Source organism: Monopterus albus, unplaced genomic scaffold (genome assembly GCF_001952655.1).
Source record: "Monopterus albus unplaced genomic scaffold, M_albus_1.0 scaffold52.1, whole genome shotgun sequence".
NCBI classification, from domain to species: Eukaryota; Metazoa; Chordata; class Actinopteri; order Synbranchiformes; family Synbranchidae; genus Monopterus; species Monopterus albus.
Window position 1 is genome coordinate 4,437,979 of NW_018127932.1, and position 21,067 is coordinate 4,459,045.

Here is a 21,067-nt window from a genome sequence, read left to right on the forward strand (position 1 = left end):
AGCAAAGGGTCTGAATACTTATGACCATGTGATATTTCAGTTTTTCTTTTTTAATAAATCTGCAAAAATGTCAAACATTCTGTGTTTTTCTGTCAATATGGGGTGCTGTGTGTACATTAATGAGGAAAAAAATGAACTTAAATGATTTTAGCATATGGCTGCAATATAACAAAGAGTGAAAAATTTAAGGGGGACTGAATACTTTCTGAATACTTTCCATACTCACTGTATAAAGTGTGTAAATGTAAATAATTTGTAGTGAATCCTCAATACCAGGAATGCTGAACATTGTAGTAATCATGCAGAAATCTGTTGTGCAAAAACTAACACATTAAAATTCACTGTCAGAATGTCCCTTTATGCTCCACCACACATTGTGAATAATTTATTTTGACACACTTGGCTATGAAGAATGCAGTCTTGGGATAAAAAATTATAGTTGGCAGGAATGTTTATTTTTCTAAGTGCAAAAAAACTGTTTGTTCCTGGAACCAGCTACAGCTCATCACACCTTTTCCCAAAAAGAATGAGCCTGTTGTGTTTTTATTGTCACTGAGCCTTTGAATGTTGTTTAGGTGAACACAGCGATCCAGCTCTTTTTGGTCGCTGCTTCTCTGGCTGCTCCAGTCTTCCAGTATACAGACAGTGTCCTGTTGCAGTGCTTATGGTAAACCACGTGCACTATTACATATGCATACACACACCGGTCTCATGCACTTGACTTTAATATCCATAATGTCCTGCTGTGAAGAGGAGTTTTCAGCGCAAATGGTTTCATCTCAGTCAAGCACATAAATGCTGTTTGTTCCAGCGTGATGTTCAGGTTAAGTGCACTGACTCATTTCAGTCTACAACTCGGAGCGAGTTGGAGTAGGACTCAGACTCAGGACAAACATGTTTGTGTTACAGTAACCTACATTTTAAATACAGCAGCAGACTGGCTGACATAATTACTGGTGTTATTCTTTGTCTTGCATGGCTGTTAAAGATTTTGACTTAATTTTTACAATCCATACAGTCACAGTTGCACTTTTATGGCACTCGGTGATTAGAACTGCAAATGTAATCTTTTGTTTTTAATGTATAATTTTTGTGATCAATTGGAGACAGACAGACAGGAAGCAGAGAGAGGGGGTTAATAGTTGCAACAGGGGTCTCCTGGTTGTGAATGGAACTGTGTATGTTGGGGTTATGTGGTGTGCACCGTAATAATTAAGCCATCAAACAACACGCCTCTTCAAATTTGATGTGCAGAACTGAATTACATAATTTTAATTCAAGTTTAATAGTTCAATACATTGTTTTAAAATGTATCAATCAGCTGGCCACTGGAGGATGAGTATTAATTTCTCATCATACAGAAAAAGATGTTGTAGCCATTTAAAATAAGCAAATTTAACCAATCTGGTTGAATAAAGATGACAGAATTACTGTTTTGTTTTGCATTATATTGCAGGTATGTTACCGCGGTGACAACAGCAGCATCAGGCTATAGCTACTGGCACTATGGCCGCAAGACTGTCCAGGTGCTGAACACCAAATCACCATGAGTGACACAGCAGGAAGCACCAAGAGGGCAGAACAAAGGCAGCAAACAGCCACTGATTAGCTGTGGAAGAAGTTGGACAGACAGACGGACAATCTCCAGGAGCACTGAAACCAAGTGGCTGTGACAGCCATTTATGGGTTGTCATGGCAATGACACGTGGAAGCCAAACAAGGCCGCAGATGGTTGATTCCAACACTACAGAAATGCCTAACAGCACCTCTGCCACTGGACTGGCTGCGGACAGGACACACGCAGACAACCAGGAATAGCAAACACCGATATGGACCATCCACCCACACACACGTTTCAAGTATGTGTCAGATGATACGACAAGAGCTGCTGCTTTTCTTTATTTCAGGTTTTTAGTCAAAAGGTGTTGTCAGTCTAATCATTGTTAGATAATTGTCACTTTTGTAAAGCAATGAATTATGATTAAAATTGAAAATCAGCTTTGTTTGTGTGTGTGTGACTGTTTAAGATGCATAACTGCTTTTCTTTAGGGGAAAAAAAACTTGTATTTAATTTCACAAAAGGAATCTGACAACTGATCTATTTGTGATCAGCATCAGAGGGTTAAACAATGGGTCTGAAAATAAGATGACATGCGGTCAACTGCTGCACAGGACCGGCACATCTTCTGGCTCCTGACTTTAGCTGCTTGTCCTGAGATTTAATGCTAAAGCTGCAAATTAATATTTTTACTCAGCTGAGCAGGAACAATATTAACTGATTAAGCCAGTGGCTCCCACACTCTTTATGAACATCTTGGTGTTATAATCTGGGAAAACCCAATAATGTAAAGTACCTGAAACACTAAAAATAAGGCAAATCTAAACAAAAATAGAAAATTAGTTCAGCAGACTTTATTAAAGTTGGTGTATGAATCACATCGGACTTGATTAAACTGAGTACAAGAAAAAAAGTTGGACCAGTCAATATTTAACATTTTTACCCACTCTTCACGTCAAATCCTCATAATACAATTACCATTTTAAGAAATAAACTCATTGAAAAACCTATGTTCATAAATCAGTCACTGAAATGCAGCCTAATTGTCGTTTAATTATGTGATGGACTCAAAGCTGCCAAGTTGTTAAACCTTCTCTAGTAAAATATTAGTGCGATTCAGATTACTGAACAGAAAACAAAAGTCTCAGCCATCAGTCTCAGTACGGTCTCATCCAACCACCAGCTGAGAGAATCAGAAAAAAGCTCTGATTCTTTTACATCAGTTACAGCAGACGCCGTGCTCGCCTTTCTCACTGTGTTCAATATGGAGGAACGATGCAAAGACGCTCTCAGCAGAAAACTGATGTACTGTATATCAGTTGATATTGGATATAGTCATATTTTATTACCAGCTGCATAAACAGTATAGACATGTATGTTTTCTCACATTCAGCAACAAAATTTAGAACACATGATTGGATGATTGGATTGTTTTTAATACAGTGACATAATGTAACACTAGACAACAAAATCTTAGTCATCAATGTTTCTGATATTCTGTGGCTGCAGTATTTGTTAAGGATTTTCAATGTGGCTCAAGTGAAAAGCACAGATTTTTTTTTAAAGCAAATATTAAATTATGTATGAATACTGTAAATGCCAAATGCATGTGTTCACAAATTAGTTTGACCCATGAAGGAGCAGCTAAGTAGTTTGATCTACCAGCTGTTCAGTTCCCTTGTTAGCGAAACACACAAACTTTGTGTGTTCTGAACATGTTCAGGTTTAAAGCCTGAACCAACTGTCAGCTACTGGCACCAGCGGAGTAGCAGGTGTGGTGTCACTGACTTACTGAAATATTTCAAACTACATTTCAATGAGAGAAGATGCAGGCAAACATCCATTATCACAAAGAGAAAAGAAAAAAGAAATGAAAATTTCCTCCTTTGTATGTTCACATTGTGCCTTTCTGGTGATGTAGTTTATGGTCTTTTTTATTTCTCTTCTTTATCTTTTAGCAAAGGTAGGTTCTGTGTATTGTGTAACATACCAGTTTTTCTGTTTTTGAAAAACCATTTAGATCTCAGGAGACCATCCTTCTTTTGCAAACATGAGGGTAGTTTTGAAAACTGCTGCAACAACCAGTAAAAAAAATTAAAAGCCCTTCTAACACTGATACAGATGATTTAGTGATGGAGGCGAGAGCTGTAAAATGTGCCTTCACACTTCACAGCCCAGCTCTTCAGAACCCACAGACAGGCTGAATCACGCTAACAAGGACAGGCTTTGGATCACTATGCTTATGTCAGCACGGCCCTTTGGCTACCGTTCACTGTTTCAGTCAGTCCTCCATCAAGGGATGCTGTCTCCCCCAGAGCTGAAGAAAACGTACCTCTCCTCAGCAGCATCTTGGGAGAGACTTCGTTGTCCTAAATATTGTACAGAGCAGGAAATAGGATTCTTTTGACCTTTTGATGTTTGGAGGACACAAAGACTAAAACTGGTAGAAAAGATTTATTTCAGTGTTAGTTGTGTTTTGAAGCTTAGCCTTCCTCCCAATAGTTATTCCTTTTTTTCCCACTTACAACATTTGAAAAGCTGAGCCTGCATTTCTCACATGTACTTGAACAACCAGTTTTTCCTTGGTTTCTCTTAAGTGGTTTAAAAAAAAAACAAGCATTCTACATACTTAAATTACAACACTTCAGCCTGACAAAAGCTTTCTAAATGTTATTTTGACCTGGCTGACTGTGTGTGATTTCTGTTTTTCTGGTTCCTTTGCACTTGAAGGAGTTTTTGATCACACACCCTTTTAAAGACTTATGGAATTTGTCTTTCAGTCTGACGTCCAGTGTCACGCTGGTTGTGGATCCACGAAACATGGGGCTTGTTGTTTTATCCTGTGTGGTTTGACCTAGTAGAAGACAGTCCAATCTGCATTTAACAGTTTTAATAAATCAATTTTATTACTGTTTTACTGCTTTTATCACTACTTTGACAATATCTGCTCTGTGATGTTTCTGATGCCAGGGTTGTTGACATTCTTTATCCTGTCTTCTAGATCATTAAATGTGGAGGGCATTGGTAAATTCAATGGGATACATCCACTGTAAGTCATGAATAGCTCTAGAAACTTTTATGGAAATCCATCCATTCTTTGTTGAGAAATTACAGTTTGGACCAAAGTGGCGGACAGACCGTGCTGCTAGCATAGCTACTAAGGCATCGTATTTTCACATGTACTCCTAGAGGTATACAGTAGTGCAAATAGTTTTTGTTTCATCTGATCAGGCTCAGATTTCTGCCTCCACCTCAGTGCAGTTAAGTAAAAGTCTGTAACATTTATAAAACTCAACAGCTCACTGTTTTCAGGCATTATGTCCATGTTACTCTCCACAAAACAGTTTTTAGGCACCCTCTCTTTAGTAGAAAGTAGGAGTAACCCCTTGCAAATGTTTTTCAGAGTTCACCAGAAATTCAGTGAGCTTTTTTGGGAGAAGATTGCAATTACAGGAAGGCTTTGGAAAGGCTCTTATCAGAGCTGTGAAAGGATGCTGCTGCCACAACACCTGTCTGTGGCTGCAACAAGTAAAACTGCAGGCGCTTTCCAGTTGCTATGCGGCTCTGTGGTGATTGCTGCCCGGTAAATGCGTGTACCAGCAGCTGGTGTGACTGAACATCGGCACAGAGGTTCGGAGCCAAACTTTTTCAAACCTGACTGGTTATGAAACCCACTGAATCAGAGTCCTTGTAGTTCCTACTGCAGGCCTACACACACAGCAGCACCAGTACAAAGCCATATGGGTACTATAGCCTTGCACACACACACACACACACACATGCACACGTATGTCTTTTCTGGTCCTGAAATAGCTCTCAGCCTCCCACTCTCCCTTATATAAGCTCCCAGCATGGAGATCTGCTGGGTGTGTGTGTTAATGCATGTGCCTGTTTATGTGTGTGCACCTCTGTCTGTGTGACTGCCAGTATGTGGGCAGTAGGAGTGTCTTGAGTTGTGTTTGACACTATAAGTACTGTATACTTGTGTGAGTGTGTGCATGTGGGGAAGCATTGGTTTCTGCTGGTATTGCAGTGTGCAGGAAAAATGTTTTTTAATAATCTGGTTTTTATTTTTTTGTAATTTGTCCATCTGTTGTGATACTGGTGGCATTATTAGCCTGCAGCTCATCAGGGGAAGCAGCTCAGATGATGAGGTTGTAAATGAACGCTAAGATGCAATCTGACAGTTTTACCAAAAACCGAATAAGAAAAACACTCAAATTGTAAATGTACATTTATTATATTATACTATATAAGAACACAATATACTGCAAGTGCAAGTATTAGTCTTTTTAATGTTAGGTCATTATTTCATTTCATTTATTTTCAAAAAAAAACAATTTTGAGGATTTATCGGCAATTTTTATTTAAAAACACTAAAAATAAGGTGCACATAAAACAAAACATCGGAAATCCAAGGTGGGATTTTGGTTAAAGTTAACTATATGCAGCTATTTTGTATTTTAGTTGGGTTGTTTTATTTTATTTTTTATTCTTTATAGACAGACCCTGAAGCATAATAAGCATCTTCTTTGCCATTTCTTTGGGGAGTGGAAATAAGTTTTCAAGTTTCTGTACTTTTTAAATTACAATTGGTAAAAATGTAAAACACTAAGCCATAATAACATGATGAAACTTGGTATTTGTTCTTACAACCTGCCTGAACTCTCTCATGTTGCTCGTCCTAATAAACTTGAGACCCAGGTTGCAATCATGATATTCAGTCTTAAATTATTAATGTAGAGAAGAAATCCACAGGAGGAATCTCTGCTCCCCGACTGCTATAAACAGACAGCACTTACCTACTGATGGTACTGTATGTTTATCCTGATCACTGGGCTTTTTGTATGCACGCTCTGTAGGAAGCTCCTGCACTGAGTCCATCAGAAGTAAAACTTCCCGCCCCTGCTCTGGAAGCTCCTCTGTGGCTCCGTTTCATCTCACTGAGCTGCAACCCAGAGCTCTTTAACTGCTCTTTTGTGCTGACAGCCTTGAACCTGTTCCCCAGTGTTTACTGAAGCAAAGCCTTTATAAATGTAGATGAAAGCAGCATAGCTCATTCTGTCAGGTAGGAAATGTCTATCAGAATGGAATACTACCATTTACAGAATGATAAAGTAGAATTAATGTGATTTTCACTGCGTTATTTTTACTTCACCTTCCTAAGGTTCTGCAGCTGCAGCTGAGTGAGGAGAGTTAGTAAAGCTGGATGTCAGGGCCATGTCCTTTTCAAAATTAAAGTCTGGATGAGGAAAAGTCATCTGGAAGTAGATTTTAAACAGCATTTATACTATATTATTGCATAAAAGCAATATTCAGTTTCATACTTGTCCATATCATCTGATAAGGATAAACATAAGCTATGCCGATGCACTGGGCAGTGGCACTGACTAACAGTATCAGGACAACATGAGTCCCTGCATGTGTCTTTTCACACACTAAAGTGTGGAGGAGGCTGGCCTTTATATTCTATATCAAGTCTGTAATGTATTATACTGTACCTGCGGGTAATGTGTAGGCTACTGAATCCTACTGTGGCACTGGAAGAATTCTGTATGCTGTTGTGTAACAGTATTTTCCTGCAAGCAAGTATGTATGTGTGTTAAGGAAAACGCATGTATGGTTGGTTTGCAGTGTTGTGTGCCTTTGGATTTTATTGTACTTAAAAGAATAAAGTTGTATTGGTTTTATTTTAATAGTATTTTCAACTCTTCCCACTTTTAATGTCTGTCACATCTGGTGCATGGCCAGTTGAGCGTTACTACTTCAGACAGTGTGAAAAGTTGTTTGGAGCTTTTGGCGCATCATTTTTAATAGATATGTGAGTCTAAAGAGGAAACGCCACCCAGTGCAGCGGTGTGCTTCCCTGGTGTGTTTTAAATCTATAACAGTGGAGGTCTGTGACAGACCTGTTTGGTTTTGATGTGATACCAAGTATTACCAAGGCCAAAATCACCATTCTGAATGCCACCTTCGATATGTTTTATTATTAAGAGTATCTGTTTTGTTATGTCACTAATTATTATGAGGTGACTGCATCATTTACAGGCTACTTCTGAATCATTACCCCTAATTATCTGCCAAACATAAAGATTCTTTTTTTACTCTGTTAAATATATTAGTACATACTGTATTTATTGGGACGATTTTAAGAACAAAGACCTGACTGTGCACGTATACACATTAGCAGCAGAGAACCAAAGAATGTTCATGTGTCCAGAGTGTGATTTGACAGGGCACGGATCATATTGATACTCAACACAAGACTTAGTATCAGTAGTATCGTCCCCCCCAACCTTAAAGAAATGAAACCCTTTTCCAGTTTAAGTGTGGAAGAACTTGACTGGCCTACATGATCTCACACCCATCCAACATCATCACTGTAAGACAGACTTTACTGGCCGATGCTGACCAGGAGGCTGTTATAACAGCAGGTTGTTGCCCCTGGGTTACGAATCACAGTCACATATGAGTGTGATGTTCAGTGTCCACATATTTTTGACAGTGTAGTGTATATTCAAGAGTGGCCTCATTTGACCGGAATCCTGGTTTGGTTTGATTCACCTCCTTCTAAATCGCCTACTTGCTCTCCATTTTCTCCCACTAGCTCTCTATTCTCTCTCTTTGTTTCACTCCTTCATCTTCTTCTCTTTTCATTTCTCTCCCACTCTCTTCTTTATTTCTCTCTGTCTCTCCCTGCTGCTCTGCTCTCCCTCTCATATCCCTCCCCCATCTGTGGGAAGCTGCTGTTGTGCGCATGTCGCCGATGAGTCAATTTGTGGAGACAGTGCACGCACATACACACACGCGTGTATCCTGTCTCCCACGAAGGCATCTGTTTCAGTCTGTCTCTGTGAGATGCTGCACCAACAGAGGAGAGAGGTGGAGACAAGCTGAGGGAGGGAGGGATAAGAGAAGAAGGAGAAGGAGACACACAGCAGAGAGAAAGAAGATAGGGAAGAAGAAAGACTGAGAAAAAGAAGAATGAACAGAGAGGAAGACAAGACAAGTGCAGCCAAAACACGGGACACAATCTAAGGAGGAGAGGATGCTGCTGCAGCTGAGCATCTCTGCCTGACTTCTGAGGAGTTTGGTCTCAGACATGACAAAGATGCTGCATCCAAGTGTCTGAGGCTGAGCATCCCCAGTTTGTGTGTGCGAGAGACAGTGTGTGTGTTAATGTGTGTGAAGCCATGGCGAGTGCTCAGCCGGGGGTCCATGCATTGAAGCTCCAGCCTCCCTCCGTCTCTCAAACACTGAGGAACGGAAGTAACTTCATTAAATGGGACGAGGTAAGTAGACTCAATTTCCTTAAGTACTTAATGCAGAAAAACGGAAGCAGAAGTCAGAGAGCTTTAATTTGACTTATGTTTTCTCAGTTTATTTTTTGCAGTATAAGAACATGATTCTTATTCAGTCCATCTGAATTAAAAAGGAGTGAGTGAAATGGGGGAGGAAGCAGTAGAAATGTGCCATGTTTGTCAGATGTGTTTATTGTTCATTTGTTGATGGAGCTTTGGCAGCAAGTACCTGTGGATTAGATGCCAGTGAGACAGAGAAGAGTGTGACAGCATGTGTGAGTACGTGTGTCTGTGTGCCAGAGAAATGCAGTGATGGTCATTGTCTTTGTTTCCACCTGTTGTTATGGAAATGGTATGCATTTAGTGTGCTCTGTGTGTGTGCACGCGCACACACGTGCTGCACACAGATACACAACTCCTCCAGGGCCTTCATGTGCCACAGTCAGATGCATAATTGTAGGTATTTGCTGAGCTGTGAATAATGTGTGTGTTGGTATGCTGAAGTACGAAGACCTGACAGTGAGAAATGTGCTGTCCGGTCACCATGGTAACTGGCATGATTACCACCACCTAAACAGATAAGATGTTTGTGAGAAAGAACAGATGTTTGTTTGTGTGTGTGTGTGTGTGTAAATCAGTGTATTGAGCCAAATAATACCATGAATCATCCTTATGGAAGAGCTAATCTGTTAATCCTATTGAATCTGTTCATCGTGATTGAAGTTAGTGTGTGTATGTTTTCATATTTGAATTTCTCCAACATAAAGAGCTGAGCTTTATGAAAAATAGAATTGGTTGCTATGCCAACGAGCCACAACCAGGGGATCTAGTTAACCATCTTCAGAGCTTTTTTCCTAGTCTGTATTCTTCTGGTTGTAGGCTGCACTATTATGAGGGAAGCAGCTCAGACAGCACAATCCATGACCTTTTAAAAACATATATGCAAAGTGTTATACAGAACTTTAAAAGCACTGAACTTTATAACCACATCTGTAAAGATATTTAGCAGACTCTTTGCCCACAGGAGATGTTACTGGGATAAAATAGTATTCTCATCGACCTGTCAAAGAAATACGTTCCAAACTGAACATGTTCATTCTCTCCTGCGTACAGTACGGAAACAGTGAATGTGAAATGAAATAGGTGATCTTTTGTGACTTTTTAAGTGCATTGAAAGTGTAGTCATGATGTTTCCACCTGTCTTTCTCTTTAGGATCTGTCTACTGTTAGTCCTGTGACTCTGTGTGTGGATCCACATGGATTTTACCTCTACTGGACTGACCAAAACAAGGTTGAGCACATATATATACACAGACATATACTGTACACTTCTAAATGCATACCTACTCTATGTTGTTGACAGGTCAGATAATGAGGAACAAATTTAGCTTCTTGCTAAATGCAAAATCAAGTTAATTAATAAAGTCCTTTATGCAAATCTGAGTTGTCAAATCATCAAACTGGGATATTAGCTAAATGTCTGTATCCTCTTTTTCTATAAACTCTTTACTCTAATTAATTGACCCTCACAGAGTGTAAGTTACTGTTTTGTTGAAATCTCCATTTTAAACAAAATTACAGGCCAAATATTCTTTAAATCATTTGACATTACCACATTTAAACTAACACACCAGAGAGAGCAGCCATAGACATTAGTTCCTTTAAACAGTTTACCCACTGTGGTTAATTTGCAGGCAGTAGCTGCAGGCATCCCAATATAGAAACAGGACAACATCAGGAGAGGATTTGCCATGATGCTGCCTACTGTGGTTCAGTTTCTGGTTTTGTCTCTTAGCTTCTGGTTGCTGTTGCTGGCTCTAGTAAATACAAGTAAAAAGTGGCCCTGATGTGTTCAAAAAGCCCGAATAAACATTTCACAAAGCTGGGAACATGTCCACATTCTTTAAGATGGTCATATGACCAGACAACACCATAGATTAAAAAAATTAAGATTAAAAGATTAGGATTAAGGATTAAAATCTTTAGGTCAAAATTACGTTTGGTGTGAACGTGCTTACAGCTAGTGTCCTCTGGCTTACTGTGTGTTGCAGCAGTAATAGCTTTACATGAAGCGCTTATCACTACGATGTGCGTTATGTTATTAAACTGGTCACATGTTTGCTAAAATGTAGGTGCAAAGTGATCACAAACAGCAGATGTCTACACAGCACAATACATACCCTCTTCCCATGTATATACTATGTGCATAACATGCACTGGCTGTAGAAATATGTTATACATATACACGAACTGTGCCGTTATGCCAACTCTGAATAAGTACTGCAAAGAGCAAACAAGCATGTGCTCATTGATAGTCACAAACACACACACTTAAACTTTACTTTAGCTCCATGTGGCCTTAAATCCTTAGCAGGAAACCAGATGAAGCATTTATCTCAGAGCAACAGCTGACACGGTGTGTATGTGTGTGTGTGGGTTTGTTTCCATTAGGACACGGAGCTGTTGGACCTGACCCTTGTAAAAGATGTCAGAACAGGTAGAAGCACCAAAACACCCAAGGTACCGTCACCTCTCAGCTTCCGTTTATCTGTACTTCACCTTTCTCTTTCTGCTGTCTCCTGCTGTTACCTCTCCTCTCAGAGAAGCTTCTCTACTTGCTCGCTGCTTCTTTGACCTCTCACTGAACGGTTGCTCCTCTTAAGCTCTTGAGTTTTCTCTGCTGTTCTGTTGTGCACTTGTATTACCTCATGTAGCTGGCATCATTGTTGCTTTGTAGTGAGTCTGGCTTTTCTCTTCAACCAGTTCTTCTCTTATCTGTGTAAGTTTTATTTTTTTGCTATGTTTTATTTATTTATTTACTTTTTACTTTGAGAACATTTCTCTACAGTCATGCACTACATAATGCTTTGAGGCTGCTTATGTCCTGTCACTGTGTTTTAACTGTCTACAGCTGGAAGCACTTTGTGTGTGTTGCTTGAAAAGGGCTCTATAAATAACAGACAATTTAATATATATTGTTCAGGGGGAGTGAGACTGTGTCAGCACCACTATCACAAGTCCCCTCCTATACCTGCACATTTATTTTGTCAGCCAGAAACCAGTGTTCTTATTGTTATGTGAGGACATGTTCTTTAAAAATGCGTTAAGAGAAGGTAAGAAGGATAATCAGTGCATACTGTACATGTGTACTTACCTACATTTGGTGGGGTCTAATTCCAGCACTGATTAAAAGCAAGAACCAAATATTTTGAAATTCAGTGTGCTAATAAAAGTGACACGCCAAGCCAGAGTTGCAACATGATTCATTTATGATTAGACTGAGCTTTATTCACTGCTCTTTCATGATGCCATCCTATTTGCGGCGTTCACTGTGTGACGCTTTATTTTGAGCCGTGTTTTGTGCCAGTGTTGTTTTAAATGTCAGAATGCAGCAGATAGAAAAGTATTTTTGTCAACATTAGATGAAAAGAGTGAGTTATTTTTATTTTTTTTACACATTCAGTCATAAATAAATGTATGTTGAACATAACGGACAGTTCAGGGATGAGCCTGTGTGCAGTCTGAACATAAACTGACAGCTTCTTCAGCCAGCGGGTAAGATGCTGCATGTTCAATTAGCACAGTAAACAATATGCTTAACAGTGACAGTGTCTTTCAGATTGCTTATTATGACTGATTTCAAATGGTGAAACTATTGTACTGTGTTTGCCAACACGTGCAAATGATAGATAAAACGGTTTTCTTATGTTGAACTGCCTGTTAGTTCACTGACTTTTAGAACAACTAATTCTGAACAGAAAATATTTTCTCATCTTTCAGCTCATTGTTTCTTGTTTTCCATCTGCAGGTTTTTCCCCCCTTGCCACTGCGTAACATGCATCACAGTGGCACGTTATGTTAAGAATATGGCCATTCACACTGGATTTAAACTTTGTCTGAGAGACATATTATCCTGTCCTACGCTATAATAGCAGGACACATATCCCAAATGGCCTCCACCTCCCCTTGTCTGTCCGTCTCCTCTCTTTGGCTTCGTTTCAGCAGACAGCTTTCATTCTGTGTCATCCAATAGGAGGCCAAGCTGCGGGAGCTGCTGGATGTGGGAAACCTGGTTGGTCGACTGGAGAATCGCATGGTTACCGTGGTTACAGCTTCAGACCTTGTAAACGTCAACCAGCTCAACTTCATTGCCTCACAAGAGGACGAAGCCAAGGTACTGCACTCACTACAGTGATGATGTCAGGGGCTGATGATGACGATGATGATGATGATGATCTGGTTTCTGTAGGTGTGGTGCGAGGAACTGTTTTCTCTGTCTTCCAACCTGCTGAGCCACAATCTCAACAGAGACCACAGCTTACTGAAAGCGTGAGTAGACAAATGCATGTACACACTGTACTCACACTTCATCTTCAGTCTGTGGTTTGTTTTTATTCTTTATCTTTAATATTGTCAACAAATTCCAAAGCCAACAATATATTGATTCTACTAACAAAGCCTGATATACAGCACCTTAAAGGTCAATATAAATCATATCCTTTAAAATTATTTTAAAATACTAAGTCTTAGTGGGACCCTTTTTACCTTCTATAACTGCATCATATTTCAGATTTCAAGTAAATGTTGATTGTGGAATACAATTAAGAGCCTCTATTGAACCAGACTATGTGCCCACTCATATTATAGGAGAAGCGTTCCAGACACCATTGTAATGTCTGTGTTTGTGAAATGACAAGGAAATCATATTTAGCTTTTCAAAGCCGGTGGTTTCAAGGTTGTGAATTTGCTGAAAAGCTCATGTTCTCTTATGTAAAACATGATAAAAGAACATTGGTGATTACTTTGTTCGGATCTCCACTGACCCAGATGTTCTCCCTTCAGTTTTCCATCTTAGCTTTTTAGCATCTGAACTTTATGGCACCGATGAGACTGTATTGTTTCAATCTGTATGTTGCTCTTTTTTTAGAGCTGTGATCAGAATAGATTAACTTAAATTAACTAGGACACCAGATTGATGTCTTACCCCCCCAGACCTCCATTTAATAAAGTTCAATTTTTTGCTGAAGACCCCCAAGAAATGTTGCTGCCTCTCTAAGCCATAGGTGGAAGACTGAAGGGGGAGTCACTGAAGTCTGTGATCGTGATAATTATTCTCATGAAGCTGTTTCCCATTTTGTTGGGTGGTCCCTTGAGATCTGTGGAGTTTGGTCAAAGAAATCAAGCGTTATGAGATGCAGCTAATGGCTTTTGGATGCTCTTTGTTTCAGATACGTCAGGTTAACTCTCCAGCCAAATGCAGAGGGGAGAATCCCTGTGAAGAAGTGAGTTCCTGATTGTTATTGCCTTCCTAATGTTTAATCAGTGGTTCTATCCACACATTAACTTTGAAGCACATGTTCCAGGAGATGGCTGAGGATGTGAGGAAATAGCCCTATGAAATCTGCAGAGACTCACACAAACCTAAACTTTATTTCCTGTCCCTTGCCTCCAAAAATAACCTTAATTCCACGTGCACCTGGGAAAGCAAAAACAGGGACAGAATTCATGAAGGTGCTTAATTCAGGACTGACCTGGTAATCACCACTGCCAGAGCATGAGAGGGATAATATGATGGAGAGCTGCATTTTAGCAGCAGACCATGCAGAATCGGGGTCAGTTGATGAGAGCTGGAGGTTTAAAGATGCAGAGATGGTTTGACAGTGTCGAGGGAGAGCGAACACTCAACCCCAAAAAGGGCGTATCTTTCGCTTTCCCCCACACTCAACTAATCAATGCACTTTTGTTAACTGTAACACTGAAGCGATCTGTTAATTTGCACATACTCACAGAATACTGCTCTGTACATATGCAGATATTGTGTATTTATCTTTGCACTATTTACATACATTGAACTGTTAACTCATGTAACTTATACTGCATTATTCCATTTCACCCCATTGCACTAGTGTTTAATAAGCTTAATGTACTTTATCTATTACTTTTAAAGCTTAATGTACTTTATCCATTACTTTTAAATTAAATCCATAAAATTTGTTGTATATTGTACATTACCTTACATATCTTACTGTAAATATCAATTGTACATACAGTATCTATCAGTAAATTAGTACTGTGTGTACATACTGTAGATTCTGTGCACTCTGCTCTGCACTGCTGTTATTGTATTTCTGGTTAGATGCTAAAGTGTATTTCGTTACCTTGTACTTGTACATGTGTAATGACAGTAAAGCTGAATCTAATCTAATCTAATCAAACCCCACAGAAGGTGTATGTTTCGCTTTTAGCACTCACTTCCCCCAATACACCCTCTTTGGGGTTGAGTTCTAAGTGGCGCCACCTATTGGGGAGAGAGTTGGGGCAGACTTTGAGAAGCAGAATGAGAACATCTGAATAGTTAGGGTGAAATGTGTTAAGGTAAGAGAGCGGGACGTGTGAGGAAGGTACAGGAGGTTCTTGGGAACTGTGGTAAGGGAAGTTTTGTGGAGTCAGAGGACGACAAGTAATTCTGAGGTGATTAATTAAAGGGGAAAGTCTGGAGGAGATATTTTAAGAAGTAAAAATGTAGGTTTTGGCTTGGTGACATGTTGTGGTTAAGGCTGAGCTGATAATGGTGTGATTGTCTGTTGCAGCATCGTTCGACTGTTTTCATCAGACAGAAAGAGAGTGGAGAATGCCTTGGAGAGCTGCAGACTGCCCTACGGACGGGTAAACACTTCGCATAAGTTTGTAGTATGATTAGTGGCAGTAAACAGTAGATACATGAGAGATTAATCAGAAAAAATCTGCCAGACATGCTTTGAAAAGCTTCGCTTTAGATAACCACGTACATATAAAACAAACAGTCTTTAACCTTTTTCCTTTTTTGTCCATTTTGTCGTGGTGTTGAGGCTTTTATCTGATGCTGTCCACAAGGACTCACAGGGGTGAAATATCTGGGTCTTCAAGTAAAAAGCATCAATGCAAAGAATCCGACTCTTAATTCTCACTGAACCACACACTGAATATTCCTATGAGCACAAAAGAAACCTTTATAATAGAGAAGATTACAATTATGAGGCAGATAAAGTAGGAGATGCTGGAAGTGAATGCAGTGTCTCAAACACTGGCAATATAAATAGTTGTCAAATCTGTAAAAAGGTTTTTATGCCCATGTCCTATATTTTGACAGGGTGACAGTATCAGACTGGAGGACTTTACACTCGAAGTTTACAGGAGCTTTTTGGACAGTCTGTGTCCTCGTCCTGAGCTCAGCAACATCTTTAAACTGCAGTAGGTATCCACCTGATTTACAGCTACAGTCTGGACTCTGAAACGTATTTATCTTCAGGAAGCCACTCTACAAAATTAGCTTTTTAAGTGTGTAGTTGTTTGCTTCAGGCCAATTTCCTTGATGGGGGAAGAATGATGAATGATAATCTTCTGTCCCACTTGTGCACACAGAAGGATTACAAAGAGGTTGTATCTTTAACTTTGGACTGTTAATCACAGTCTTAACTCTCATATGTTCAGCAAATTCAAAGTCTGTCTTTACTAATTAATGAATGGAATATTTTCACCTAATTAGTCTATAAAATGTCAGAAAATAAGGACAAATCCCTATTCCAAGTTCTCAGCACTTAAATCAGCTTTGACTTAATCGTATTATCTGAACAAGAGTTAAAACCTCAAAGGGATTCAGTTTATAATAATGTGAGACTGTGAAAAATAAACTGACCTATTGTAAACACTATGGTGATTAAATACATCAGTGTACTTGTCAAAAAATACTATATATAATATATATTATTTTGGAAAACATCTGGTTTATCTTTGTTCATAAATGGCATATTAAGTACATTTGTACAAGCAGTTCTCACACTAGGCCTACTGTCACCTCCATGGACACCTTATAACTACATAGGACGGTTACACCTTTTAAACGTCAAAGTTTTAAATGCAGGTCATTTGTCTAGATCTGTACACATCCTGTAGCGCCCTCTAATCTCAGCCCTGCTCCTGCTGTGCTGTGTAGAGGAGAGGATGATGGGACTTTGTCAGTCAATCAGATGACAGAGTTCGTCAACAACAAACAGAGAGACCCGAGGCTCAATGAAATCCTCTACCCGCCTCTTCGTCCTGCCCAGACACGCATACTGATGGAGAGGTATCAGCATGACCAGGCACAGCTGAAGCAAGGTACAAACATATTCATTAATAATGAATGATATTATCAACTCATCAGCTGTGTTTGTTGTGTTTGTTAAAAGCCTGTAATGTCCATGGATTAATACCACAATACTCTTCAAGCCCACCCACATCCCCACAGAGTGTAAAATACTAAAATAAGCCCTTACGATGGGCACATTTGTATTGGATCCTGCCAGAAATAAATTTGGCTTCCAGCACCACCTGCCATAGTCTTTTGTTATTTTTTTCCATCTGTGATATAATAAAGCAAACCAGAATCCTTAGTAAGCCCAAGTCTGTCTTTTCTGTATCTACATGATTAGTACCTAGATCATGGTACTGTTAAACATCTTTTACTTGCAGTCTATTTAGGGAAGAATTTAAATTTTATGACATCTAAAGGGTCTCTTAGGATTTCACTGTGTGTTCTCCATCATATATACTGTATGAAGTCACACTAAAACTACTGTTTCAGGTTCACATTTTCATTTTCATTTTCAATTAGCTTTGCTTTACTATGTCTTGTTAATTTAGACAATTTGTGGATTAAGATTTATCATATTTTTTAAATGCTACAATATGATTACAGCTGTAAACCGTGAGTAACTATATGTGTGTACATACGTAGCTCTTACATCATGTTGTTTATATTAGTTATTAAGAAATTATCTTCCCCAAGTATACAATATCATCTGATCTATATTCATGTTGGGAAGTAAATCGGGCCGTAATGTAATATGATTGTCTAAGCAAAGTGGTTTACTTTGCCAAATGTATTTATTTTCTTGTCTCTGTCATGTTGAGTAAGGGATGGTAGTCTACATATTATAACAACTTAAAGACAAGTGAGTATTTATATTTTGTGGTTAAAAACGATCAATATACTGTATTAAAATATCAGAAGAAGGCACTTAAGGCTTCATAAATCATTTCATGTGGCAGATTTAAACTTAAGTGTGAAATTTGTAACCTGTTTTGATTTGTGTGTCTCTTTCCTTTGTGTTGTTTAGACGTCATCTCTCTCCAGGCATTCTCCACTTATCTGTCCAGTGAGGAGAACGGAGTCATCCCACCAGACAAACTGGATCAGTCTGAAGACATGAGCTTTCCCCTGTCTCACTACTTCATCAACTCCTCACACAATACATACCTGACAGGTATACACATATCATACACGCATGCAACTCCTTTTCAGTTTAGCTGCCAGCAACCAATGGATCAGTGTTACTTTGCATTGACAGATTTATTTATCTAAGTGCCTTGTTAGGAAAGACTCACTCTCTGCAGGAAACAACAACAGCCTCGAGGACCTTAAAGTTATGAGAGGATGCTTGTTGATGCGTGTTAGATAATGAGCCACAGTCTGGACTGATTCTAGTGGTTGGCTATTTATTCAGTCACTCCATAGCTGGTATGAACAGCAGAGGTGGTCTGTAACAGTCATGAGCACATATGTTTGTTTGTTGTGACTCCAGTGTGTCCAGAATCTCCAAACAAGATGACAGTTCTGTGAATAAAGCATCATGTCGAACATATACGCCACCCTCCGTCATTATAGTGCTTCAGAGTGGCACTGAGCTCAACATCTTGAATCACCTCTACTATGCATCTGACATGCATTTGCAACACTGTCACTGATATGAAAAACTAAACGCACACAGGATTGTGTTACCAGAACTAAATATGAGCTAATCCACTGAAAAAGAAACCACACAAATCTGATCCAAACAGGCGGAACCTGAGTGGACCCAAAGGAAATGGGACATGAAAGGGCTCGAGGCCAGAATAAGTGGTCAACACCTTTTTGTGGATGCACCAAAATGTTGATTGTGATCTTAAAATCCATAAGCTTTGTAAACAAAAGGCAACAAAGCTTTCCCACTCTGGTTAGAACAGGGAAAACAAACTCCCCCTAAAGTACAGATATAACATTGTGTTCCATTCTGTTTGTCCTTGTGCATTAGCGGGCCAGCTGGCAGGGAGCTCCTCAGTAGAGATGTACAGGCAGGTTCTCCTGGCAGGATGCCGCTGTGTGGAATTAGATGTCTGGAAAGGACGAACTGCTGAGGAGGAACCTGTCATCACACACGGGTTCACCATGACATCGGAAATCTCCTTTAAGGTGTGTACACCCAAGTGTCACAAGTCTTTTTAACTTGTTAAGAGACTTGTCAAATCTGTGCAGCTTGGCTGAATTCACTGCAATGTAACACAGCTTTACAAGTGTTTACAATATTTTAATTCTTGTCTCTAAAGTTCAACATCACCTTGTGTTTTTGTGTCAGTGACCTGCTAGTAAAACATGGAGCGCCTCTCACAGGTCATCTGCAGATTTTTCTGAGAACTAAAATCAGACTTTGATGGTGCTGTTTTTGTTTTTATGGGGTTAAATGTTGTTGTTTTATTGTTGAAATACAGTTTTAATACTTTAGTGCTGTCCTTTTATTTTATATTTCCCAGGAAGTGATTGAAGCCATTGCAGAATGCGCCTTCAAGACCTCGCCTTTCCCTGTCATACTGTCTTTTGAAAACCACGTGGACTCGTGAGAATCTCTGTCTTTATTTATGAGCTGATGATTCTATATGACCGATTATAATCAGAGTGGATTAAGAAGGAGAGTGATGACATCTTCTCCATGGACTTTATAAGAACTGTTATTTTTCACTAATGGCGGATTACGGGGATGTCAAATGGTTTCAAAGATTAGATCAGTGCCACAGAGTTACACTGACTTGGCTGATGTCATCTAGAATAAGATGTTAAAATTAATGGTAATAATTTAACTTTTTACACGTTAACATGTGTCAGAACATGTGGGTACCGAGCTAATTTAGCTGAACAGAATTAGTTTACAAGGCTATTCAAATCATTAAAAGTATTAATTTGCTGATAAATCCTGCTGTTAATCACCTGCTTGGTGGAACTATTTGAAGCCACATGAGTCACCTGCAACCGTTTTGGCTGTCCCAACTCGTCTATCTTAAGGGCTCTGATTATAATGTAAGGTGTTTCACATATTTCTCTGTCTATTTAACTACTAATCCATCTATCAGTCTGAAGCAACAGGCTAAAATGGCTGAATACTGTCGGTCCATTTTCGGAGAAGCTCTGTTGATTGATCCTTTGGACAAATACCCTGTAAGAGCACACACACACAGGACAAACTGGCTGTTGTTAGCTGACCGTTGTTAATGAAGCACTAATTGTACTGTGATGTCCCCTGTGCATAGCTGGAGTCGGGTGTCCCCCTGCCCAGTCCTCAGGAGCTGATGGGAAAAATTCTCATCAAGAATAAGAAATCTTACAAACCATCCAACAACACAGACACCAAGAGACTGACAGACCAACCTACCAATCAGAGCAACGAGCCAGTGTCTCCTAGCAACCACACAGGAGGTAAGACAAAACAAAAGGAGCCTTTTCTCAGAAATCCATGTGAAATGTGCTCAGCTGTGACACACCACAGTCTTTGTATCAAAATAAAAAGCAGTCAGCACATTTTTCTTTCATGTTTAGGCCACGGAGCTCTATTCTATTCTATTCTCTTCTATTTGTACAGCACCAAATAACAACAAAAGTCATCTTAGGGCACTTTACATAGTAAAGTCTAGACCTTACAGTATTTAAGGGAAAACCCAAGCAACCCCAGCGATGAGTGGATGGAGGAAAGAGAAAAGACAAGAAAAGAAAAGCAACAAGATGCAACAACAAACAATCAAACACTGGGCAGGTTGATTTGGCCGGGGACTGCTCAACAGAAACATAGAGCTCCAGGGCCAGGGCAACCTGCAGAAAGGTACAGGGAGAGAGAGAAAGAGAGAACACACTATGGCAGTGGTCCCCAACCCCCGGGCCGCGGACCGGTACCGGTCCGTGGATCAATTGATACCGGGCCGCACAAGAAATCATTAATTATTTCCGTTTTATTTATTATCTGAGTCTGAACGATCTTTTATTTTGAAAAATGACCGTATTCTCTCGGTTACATCTCGGTCACTTGAGCGCCAAAACTGGCTTACTTGTGGACATATTCAGCCTGCTCAATGAACTCAATCTGTCACTTCAGGGGAAAATGACAAC

The 21,067-nt window shown here is 39.5% G+C and overlaps 2 protein-coding genes across 2 annotated transcripts in view; both read left to right on the forward strand.

Moving 5' to 3' along the window:
* The window catches only part of crls1 (cardiolipin synthase 1), a 6,536-nt gene extending 4,543 nt beyond the window's left edge, over positions 1-1,993 (forward strand). The window contains exons 6-7 of the mRNA XM_020601554.1: positions 576-667; positions 1,457-1,993. Of these exons, the coding sequence (XP_020457210.1) occupies positions 576-667; positions 1,457-1,550 (186 nt within the window). The 3' untranslated portion in view covers positions 1,551-1,993. The remainder of the gene's footprint in view (positions 1-575; positions 668-1,456) is intronic.
* Positions 1,994-8,490: 6,497 nt separating this feature from the next.
* plcb1 (phospholipase C beta 1) overlaps positions 8,491-21,067 on the forward strand; it is a 24,978-nt gene continuing 12,401 nt past the window's right edge. Inside the window, exons 1-14 of the mRNA XM_020601831.1 lie at positions 8,491-8,850; positions 10,073-10,150; positions 11,311-11,379; positions 12,893-13,033; positions 13,109-13,188; positions 14,088-14,141; positions 15,450-15,525; positions 15,989-16,089; positions 16,832-16,995; positions 17,997-18,143; positions 18,951-19,108; positions 19,447-19,529; positions 20,041-20,125; positions 20,218-20,383. Of these exons, the coding sequence (XP_020457487.1) occupies positions 8,752-8,850; positions 10,073-10,150; positions 11,311-11,379; positions 12,893-13,033; positions 13,109-13,188; positions 14,088-14,141; positions 15,450-15,525; positions 15,989-16,089; positions 16,832-16,995; positions 17,997-18,143; positions 18,951-19,108; positions 19,447-19,529; positions 20,041-20,125; positions 20,218-20,383 (1,501 nt within the window). The 5' untranslated portion in view covers positions 8,491-8,751. The remainder of the gene's footprint in view (positions 8,851-10,072; positions 10,151-11,310; positions 11,380-12,892; positions 13,034-13,108; positions 13,189-14,087; positions 14,142-15,449; positions 15,526-15,988; positions 16,090-16,831; positions 16,996-17,996; positions 18,144-18,950; positions 19,109-19,446; positions 19,530-20,040; positions 20,126-20,217; positions 20,384-21,067) is intronic.